Below are 10,194 nucleotides of genomic sequence, written 5' to 3'. Positions count from 1 at the left end.
AACTCAACACATGTGCTAAGCTGATATCACTGTCATGTTTGGCAAATGTCAGGCACAATAATAAGAACAAGGTTGGCTGTATTACCACAATACATTTGGCACATTCTTCTGAGAAAACAACATTCAAATAGAAAAGAAGAAAAAAAAAACACCACACCTCAACAAAAACAACAAAAAGACAAGTGCCACTAATAAGGTATCCATGACAATACACAAATATAACCAATTGCACTTTTAAAACAGCCTAGTAAAATTAATGCATACATCCCAGACAACTCACCCTTAAACTAAGCTCCATTGTAATTGTGTCTGTTTCGACCTCTATGATGGATTCTGGCTTCCTTCCAATTTAGAAATTCTCAGTAAAATTTACAAAAGTGTATCCACCCCAAACCGACAGATACACAGTGGCCTTGTGGACAGAACATGCCAAGGTGCCCTTTTTTTTGTGTTGGCACTGTGTTACAGTAGCTGAGGCTCTGAGTTGCTTGAAAGAGAAGGGCATAGCAGCCTTTCCCCTCTTACTTAAACTAAAGGCATCCATCTCAAAATAGAAGGAATACAACTGAAAAGAGCAGGGGATGTGAAAGAGAGGAAAAGAGTCACCTATTTATCTCATAGTGGATGTGGTCCCTTCTTCTTAAGTCTGTTTATGGGGCATGGTGAAGGTCCAGTCCAAGTGCACGTAGTGACGGTCATGATGTTCCCACTGTTGGCCCCCCACAGGAGCTGGGTGGCGAGCTGTGGCTCCCAGCTGCCCCACTACCTTTGTCAGCTGGCTTCTTGTCCTTCTGTTTCAGGTGAACCTTAGCATGTCTCTTTCGCTCATCGCTCCTGGCAAACTTGCGTCCACAGAACTCACAGGAGAAGGGTTTCTCACCCGTGTGTGTGCGGATGTGTGTGGTCAGGTGGTCACTCCGGCTGAAGGAGCGCATGCATATTCTGCACTGGAAGGGTTTGTGACCTGTGTGGATTCGGAGGTGACGTGTCAGCTCGTCTGAGCGAGAGAAGCGTCTGTCACAGTTCTCTGCCGGACAGGCGTGAGGCCGTTCATGGACGGGGGTTTTGCTGGGACGGTTGGGGTACTTCCGTGGTCGGATAGGCTTGAGCGTCAGAGTCTGTGGCGGTGGGTGGTGCTGAGGAGGGTGCTGCTGCCCACCAATGAATCCTGGGTGAATCTGCTGCTTGTCTTTGAATGCTCTGATGGTCTCCAGGGGTGTGATAGGTGGAGGGTTGACTCGGATGGGGTCCATGGTCTGGAAGGGCTTGTGCTCCATCACGCCAACCTCCCCCTGATGATGGAAAAGGTTGTAGTCAGGGATCATGGAGAAAAGGCTGCCATCCATGGAAGCTTTGGATGTGGAATGATAGTCATTGCCAGGGTAGGCTAGTGCCGTGCTGGTGGCAGGGCTGTGATGGAAGGAGACCTGATCCTGGTATAGGTCACTGCAGGTGGAATAGGCAGGCAGTGGTGGACCATATACTTGCTCCATATCTGACGTCTGTCCGCCCATGCTGGCTGCGGAGGATGATGTCTGCGTGGTTACCGTGCCGGGTGATGGCGAAACGCCCAGGATTCCTGCACTGACAAGGCTGATGATATTGTTATCAGAGCACCAGCCAGAACCACCTATGCCACCTGACGGAGGAGTGTCAAAGGCAAACTTCCCCAGATAGGTGACAGTCTGCCCGCTTCGGTTGGATTGGAAGCTGGATCCATACTGAATCTCTGCCGTTCCTTTCTCACTTCCCATGCCCAGATCCATGATATTATCTAGATAAAAGCAAAACAAAAATCAGATGTCATGAATAAATCATCCACATGGTTTCTAAAACATGAATATGAAATGCAATCAGTTGAGAAGAAAAGGTTGTAAAAGTGATAAAGTGGCAAAAGTTGTGCAAAAAAAAAAAAAACAAGTCTTGAAAATTCACTCTGCCAACCTATATGAACTTGAAGTGACAGTCCTGGGTTTGTCCAAAATTCAGCTTGTCTGCATATCTCTGTAATAGTGTGCCAACAAGAGTTCAAAAATGAAAAAGTCCAATACAGTTCATAAAGAAATGTGAGCGCTGTCAGACCTGTAAGTTAAGTGACTGACTGCTGCATCTGAGACAGTGGTGTCTCTCTCTCTCTCAGATCCCACAAGCCCTCATAAATCAAGACCTAAACACCCCCTTTGATCCAGTCATTGTGTCCCTCAGGAGGACAGCCAAACTGAATGGCAAGATCTGATTTCTTTACAGCAGGGAGGATTATAAGGCAGACGCCACATCTATCACGCTCAAGGATTCAAAACACATTTGCAGCAAAGAACATCTGCACATAATGGAAAGGGGGGGGGGGGGGGGGTAATAAATGTTTCCTATCCGATCTCTGCATTAGTGAGCTTAAATTTTCACAGATTTCCTTGACATTTTAATTGTACAGAATCTTACACCTCATGCCGAATACACAAGCTGACACACACACACACACACACACACATTTACCAACTCCGAAGATGCCATAAAAAACCACCAAATGCAGATGTGGCTAATGGGGATACAGTTATGAGCCGATCGTGGTCTGAAGGCTAAATATGAAACATTTGAGAAGAATTCCTCCTTAAACAGAAGGTTAAAATACATGTCTCTCCCATTGGCATGAAATCACACACAGGGCTGCTCATATATTCTCACCCAGTAATTACAGCGTGTTGGAATTTAGCTATAGGCAAAATCTAATGAGACAAACAAAAGATAAATTACATATATTGCACAATACTGTTGAACACATGACGTACATAAGAACACTTGTGGTTATGATTTAGGCTTAGATATAACACAAAGAAAACAAGCTTGAGTTTCATATTTATGTATTTTACTTTAAATCTTTACACTATTGGGGGTATATGGGGGCAATTAAGAAGAGTGAGGGGTATGAAATAAAGCCATCAGTGTTTTCTAATAGGTCAGCATTCATGTCAGTACACAGCACACACCTGCTCCATCTGTATCATCTCAGCTTTGTACTTAAACTAAAAAATGTATTTTCCAGAAAAGAGCTCACATGCAAAAAATACATAAAAAATAATCTACAGTTTACAATATAAATTTCAGCACGTCCAGACATAATTAAAAGAGCAACACACACGTGTACTCTGTAAGGTTTTCTATAATATTAGGGTTTCATTCCGTTTGTTTTAAATGCCTCCTGTCCGTTGTTGCTTAAATTATATTTTATACCCGTGTTTAAAGAAAAATGTGATATGCGAAATGTGATGTAATATATTTAATTTACTTCAGAAAAAATAAATATATCATTTAAGGCTTGGCGCTGGGATAATTCAAACACACACTCTTGAGGTAAATCAGGCACACATATTTTGGGTTGAAATCAAACTGAAGTGTTATTTTTAATTGTGCACAAAAAAGAAGTTGAACATAAAATAAAAATGATTTAGTCACAAAGTTGGTTACGGGTAGAAGTTAATTGTGGCCACAACATCACATGATGGTCTCCTCAGCCACATCAGGAAAGATTTAGTATATTTTGTGCCGCACTGACCCATCACCCCAGAAGGTGAAGCTGCACAATTAGTGATTGATTTACTGCCAATCTACGACACCGAGCAGAAACAACAAACCACGTTTCTGTAGGCGTCTGAATTAATCAGAAATATACATTAATCTGGACTAAGCAATAAATCAGGCCTCGCATATAAAGAAGTAGAGGATCCACGGGCCTGGCGTCTTTAATATGTATCATATAGGCTAAGGAAAGGCAGCCACAAACGCCTACTTAAAATCCGGTCTCTGACATGTTAATAGAGTTATGAATGAAAGTCATTGAAGTACTTAGGTCATCTTTGCGGGTGAATATTGGATTAAGAAATCAGTGGTATTTGTAGTTTAACCGCAATAATTAAACAGCTTTCTTCATAATATACAGCTTTCAGTTTCAATCAATAGCCCATTGCATTTTTTAGAAGACTTTGCATAAAACAGCCCTTTTCCACAACCTTTCATATCAAACACATTTCCACAAACACGCCTCATCTTTGGAGAATAAAAAACACTATAAAATACAATAGGTTTTCTTAAAAGGAACATCTTAGCAGAGGGTTAAACAGAAAGTTTTGGAAATGAGTACAGTTGCCTTTTTCCCCAGGTCGAGTTTAATAAATGCTCTGGCATTTCGGCTACGGACAAGAGAGAAAATACAAATAAAATAAAAAAAAATGACAGAGGCGAGCTAAAAGTAGAGCATTTTAAAGGTGTATCTAAATTATAGCGGGCAGTGTTACACTTGACCCCGAGAAAGTATTCAGCGAGGGAATCTGCCTTTGTGCGCAACAGCCAGAGCGCAAACAGGTGCTCCAAAGACAACTGTTGCCTTTCGCGCACAGCGCAGTTTGATTCATTTTCACCAAAACAACACACAAGTATACACACATGCACACGTACACACATATATACACAAACACACACACATACACATGCACACCCATACACATAAACACACAAGCACACAAGCACGCAGAAAAAAAGAAGTTTGAATCTTACCTGTGTTCATCTGTGAATAGTGATTAATAGATTCCGTACTGGTGAAAATATTCATAGATGTCGGGATGTCCTCTTCTGGGTAGAGACTGTCAGGGATCGTGTTTATTAAACTGCTCATGGTAAGAGGGAGCTTGTCCGCTAGTTTCCCTGTCATAGCAGTTATATTCAGTCCGTCATTTAGGCTATAAAGGACAGCGCGCAGGTATCCAAGTAGTTACACAAAAAAGCAGCGGGTGTTCTCAAAGTAGAAAACACAGGTGTGGATCAGGCGTGACACAAAAAAAGGAGAGAGGAGCAGGGATGGATCCTGTTGCTGTAGCTATCCAAGTATCCCGCGGAGGACGAGCAGCGGCCGGTTATCTCCTCCTGCGTGTTCACAAGCTATTGTTGTTATTAATCTGATCACCGTGGAAGCTGATGGGCTGCTTGTGGGGGAATTTGAAGTCTGTGAATCAGTGGAGGAGGTGGTGGTGTTGGTTGCACAAGAGCGGCTCTACTTGCTCTATTGGAGCTGGATAGGGGACTCCAGTCTGCCCGTATTAAATAGGGGGATGGAACATTTGCGTGACGTAGATGACCATATATGGACAGAGCGCCCAGCGCCAGGCTCTCCGCGCGTCAGTCGGTGGAAACTACAGCGGAGGCAAAGGCTCCGATAGATAACTGCTACAAAGTTTACTGAATCTACATGGCACCTCCAGCGGTGTCCTTCTTCGGGATGAGCCGGGTTCCCCTCTGCTGTGGAAAACATTACACTGATTCAACTGCGCTTTATCTTTATTATTGTCAGGCATTATTATGCTCTTTATGGAGTATCCGGCACAGTGGGAGCTATTCATGCAGCTGAGATAGACAGTGTGTTGTGGCCATAACAAACTCCTTAATGTCATCATTTAAGGCCTATATATTAACCCTTACCAAATATGCCATAGGAAGAAGTTTATTTGGTTAATTTATTCCCAATGTGTGTTTACTTTTTGGTCCAAATAAACTCAGTTAGATAGTGTCAGGATAGTGTGAATGCTTTCATTTTATACTCCTTACTTATGGTGAACATGCACACACTTTGGGCCATGCTGTATTGCAGAACACTGCTCCAAACTCGCCTTTTCATGCAGCAACACTGTCTTACAAAGACTGTAATTGACGGAGTTAATCGCTTGTAAATATTGCTTTGTAAATCCACAGGCTTGCTTTGACTTGGATCCCAAATGACCGCTTAAGTGGGAAACTCCAAATAAGGCAGTGTCCGGCCCCGCCCCGCCATGTCTGTATTTGGACATATGAGTTCCGGGTGAAGTAGTAGTGGAAAAGTGATCGGAAGCCACAGACGTTCAACGAGATGACAGTGGACAAAGCGTCATGGCTCGCTTTTCACCAATTTGCAAACTTGTGAAAAAAAAACAACCTAACTTTGGTTGCCTTATAATGTTTCAAAAAATACCCCTCTATAATTAGATTTGTCACGCAGACAAACAAAGAATGGCTTATGTGAAATGCTTGTGTGAGTTCATTACACTGACTTCACATGCATCACTGTCACACCATTCATTTTAGTTTTTTGCACACATAGTTAATAGTTTTGTGGAGGTATTCATAGTTTGGGTGTGAACTTTACCTATTTTCAGCTGTAACAATTATGAGAAAAACATGGGCTTTTCCAAAAATTCACAGAAAATATTGAATGAAATGTCAGTGCCTGAATATTCAGACAGACCTGGGAAATTAATAGAACCTCAGAAGTGTAAACAGAGTGTGTGGGAGAATTAGTCTGAATCATGCTCCGTGTTTAGGGGGCTTACACAAACACAGCAGCCAGTGATCTTGAGTGTCTCATCATCACAGACCAGGCCTCTGTGTGTATGTGTGTGTATGTGTATGTGTTTTATGAGTACCAGTTACACCAGCAGGCAGAGCAATGTCCTCTCAGGGCATCGTTTGCCCAGTCAGGTATGTTGAATCAGTATAATAGACAACAGTGAACCTAATGGACTCCATTCAAAATTCAACACTCTTGTGGCAGATCAAATATGGATTATGTGAGTTTATATTAACTTCTCCATCTGCCTCACGCTGGCTCAATGCTGAGGTCAAAAGGCACCGAAAGCTACAATTGTCATTTTGGCTTGTGATGAAGCTCTTTATAAGCTTTTGAACTGTCAATCTGACCTTAGTTCAGCTTTACATGCTATGCTAAGGCTGTTTAAGTGATGTGTTGTACTATATTTGTCATATACAAACACACATTGAATCAGACACAACAGTTTTGAATAACATCTCCTAAGAGTGAATGTATGAACCCATTATTAACTTATTTCTAAATTGTATAATTGATCTAATCTAGGCATGAGTTAGATATTTATACAACAGGAAGTCCTAACATTATAATGTAATTCACTACAAATCAATGACCTACTGCTACAAAAAGGAGCAGAGTTTAATCAGTACATGTCTGGAAAGTCTAAATATAATGAGGAATAATAATAACTAATAATTGCAGGAATATTGCATCAGATTGTGTTATAATTTTTGCGGCTCCTGTTATTTTACCCCTCCTCCCCCTCTCTCCCCCATGGAGTTGCCCAGACTTATCAGTGCAGTGGGAGATCCATGGAAAAGGCTGCCCCAACTGTCATGTTTATAAATGCAAAGTAATGAGAAATCCCGGCAGGTCAGGATGAGGACTTACTGTACCTACAGTGTCTCTCCCCGGGGGAAACGTCTCTGGCTCTGTGGTTGGAAAGTTGGCCATCCCGGCTGGAACACCTACCTGTTGTGGGCTTATTTCCTCGACTGTGAGCTGTGTCACATGGGGCAGGCCTGCAGTGTTGGTCGACAGCTCGCTATGTTAGATCTCTCTGATTGTAGCATCCTGGCTTCTTTGCATACGGGGATTCCATGGAAGCACAGGCTCATTTTAAAGCACAGTGGAAAACTGCCCAGGCACTGTGGATATATAGTCAAATTAGTTTTGCTTTTTTTCCAAGCTTCATGGGGAAGACTAAAATTGTTCCTCGCTGTTGGTGAAAGAACTAGAAAGATAATAATGTTGCCAGTAATACCAACAATGTCTTTGCATACTTTCTTTTACTTTTTTAAGACAGTGTATCTATTATAACCAGTGTTATCACATTTTAATACAGATAACATGACATGAGACATATTTTTTGAGTCATATTTTCCAATCACTGACTTTGATGTCCCAGCAAGTAAATTATCCTAAAACTATCTTACTATTACTGTTGTCCAATTTTTAATCAAATTTCAAGTTCACTCAACAGGGAATGAAAGAGATTTTGAAAGGGTTTCATTAGCGGAAGGTGATTAGTATTCAACCCATAGTAGAATATTTGCATCAAATGAAGTTAAAGCAATAGTAGTAGGCTCTTTTGTAAGAGGAGATAATAAAATGAATAGGAGCCTTTCTTTCTTTTTCTTTTTCACCACATCATCCATACAGGGATTTTAAAAATGTTTTCACTATTAATTCCATAATTTCACATTAGTTCCAATGTCTTTAACAATGCATTAAAGACACAAGGCCAGCACAGATACCTCAACAGAACGATTAAGAGGTTGAAGTTTGCATTTGAATAGTCTGTCCTCCTTGTTGTTGAATGTAGTGTTCAATAGAACTTAAAATGTGGATAGTTATGTGAATTTTTTCTTCAGAGCCAGAATTCAAATGTACAGGTGGAAGTGAACTGCACTGAATCTCTGCAGGCTATTGAGGTCAAAGGCACAGTTAACACATATGCAAAGTGGTCAGCAGGCCACACTGTTGACATAGATACATTGAATAGATGTCATACTTTTTATACTTATTATACAATAAAGCATAAAAGGTATATAACAAAAAGAACATATGTCACACTATTCAGTTCATTTGGCCACTGTGTAGAACAAGAGATGAACTGGAGAAATTCTCCACTGAGATACATCTCCTGCACTTATTCAGCAGCAGAGAGAACAGAAGAATAGAGACTCAAGTCATCATGCATATTAGATCACTTTAGTGCCGGTTAGGCAATTGAATTGATTATACAAATTCCTTTTAATTAATGTAAGTTTGAATAAATTAAGAAAATATTAAATGCCATTCCCATATCATCAGGGGATGTGAAAAGGTATTTTTTCAGAGAAGGCAATATACTGCGCACTGTTGAACTACAGCTGTCAGTTTTTCTTAATCATAATATTTCAACTCTCCTGACATTTAGAGTAAAAATAAACACATTCAAGGAAGCTGAGTGGCAAACCCAGCTGTTTTGGCAGGATATCTTCAAGATATAAATGAGGAAAAAAAATGCACAGTGTATTTGGACGTACAAATCTTGGCATTTCAATGGTGTACTGATGGATTCAAGTAGGTGGTTTTTGGAAGAATGCTCTCCCACTTGGCATGCCACACAATGAGTGTGGAATTATATTCTACTTGCCAATTTTTAGAAATGTTATTTCATAAGTCAAATAAGATGGGTAAATCAAGGTCAAGATTGGCAATCCAACCACAGATACTTAACATTTGTTCAAAAGCAATGGACTCTGACTGGCTGTGTGCTTATATGCATTGTTTTGGTTGTTTTGTTTGCGGACCCAGCTGCTTTGACTGCTAAGTCGAGGAAGCAAACAAAGCAGATGCAGGACAATTTGATCAATGATCTCCCAGAGTTCATCAAGAGGGCACATAGGGGTTTACCAAGGCTGGCTTATCCACCAAAGGAACAAAAAACCTCCATTACCTACTCCTGCCTAGCCCACTGATGAGACACCAAATTAGGGTCAATGAAACCACCAACTAAAGATTGATCATCAGAACATCAAAGTCCCTCATGTAAATCCAGCCTTTTTCAGACATCTGGGGTATTGATACAAACCCCTCCCAGAGGAGAGTTGCTGGTTAGAAACCAATATTCCTCCTGGGGGGTACTCTGACCCACCCTTTACAAAGACCCACGAAGTCTGAAAAGTATCTCCTAGTGAAAGGGTTGAAAAGTTTATCCACACCATCCTCTACAGACCTGCCAGGTGGGCCTCTTATGCAACTGTCCAAAGTTCAAATTGGGTTCATCATCCCAAAGTTACATTCAAGGACACTTCAGCATTTAGAGAAAGCAGCTTTTGCTTCAGAAAAATCAATCAAGGACCTGAAAGTAACTCAATGTTTCCGATTGGGGTAAGAGTGGTCAATGGAAATATGATAAACAATTTCACAAACAGTAAGTTCCCTTCACCCGATTCACAACAGGCACTGCAGCCCCTCCCCCCTGTCCTGTCACTCAGAAGAGTATTTTGGTTCAAGTTCCACTGCGGCATCCGGCTGTGTTGCGGTCTCGGTTTCACCTCCCACTTCCTTTTTTTGGCCCTGACGTGTTTCCGCCCCTGAATTAGAATCAACTCTTTCCACACTGAGTTGTGATATCAGACCGTCTTCCTTCTCTTGTAGACAGTGTTCGGAAACTAATAAGAAATCCCCAGTGAGCTCAAAATTTATCTCCCAAATCCTTGGTTACAGATCACGTGACAGAGATACAGCGCAACATCAAAACCCAGAAGCTGGTGTAACACAAAGAGGAAATCTCTTTCTAACTACGTGATAAGATAGAGACATAGAGAGCTGACCTGGTGCAAGCTTTGAGGAATTTA

General features: G+C 41.3%; 1 protein-coding gene across 1 annotated transcript; it reads right to left on the bottom strand.

Moving 5' to 3' along the window:
• Positions 1–448: 448 nt before the first annotated feature.
• egr3 (early growth response 3) lies at positions 449–5,037 on the bottom strand. Its single transcript, XM_053325648.1, has 2 exons — positions 4,549–5,037; positions 449–1,774 (listed from the first exon to the last, which is right to left on the bottom strand). Exons 1-2 carry the CDS (start codon positions 4,700–4,702, stop codon positions 696–698), a joined length of 1,233 nt encoding a protein of 410 aa, XP_053181623.1. The 5' UTR covers positions 4,703–5,037; the 3' UTR covers positions 449–695.
• Between the last annotated feature and the right edge of the window lie 5,157 nt (positions 5,038–10,194).

Source organism: Scomber japonicus, chromosome 9 (genome assembly GCF_027409825.1).
Source record: "Scomber japonicus isolate fScoJap1 chromosome 9, fScoJap1.pri, whole genome shotgun sequence".
Classification (NCBI taxonomy): domain Eukaryota; kingdom Metazoa; phylum Chordata; class Actinopteri; order Scombriformes; family Scombridae; genus Scomber; species Scomber japonicus.
The sequence above is the reverse complement of the archived record's forward strand: the minus strand, read 5'-3'. Positions and strand labels throughout refer to the sequence as shown.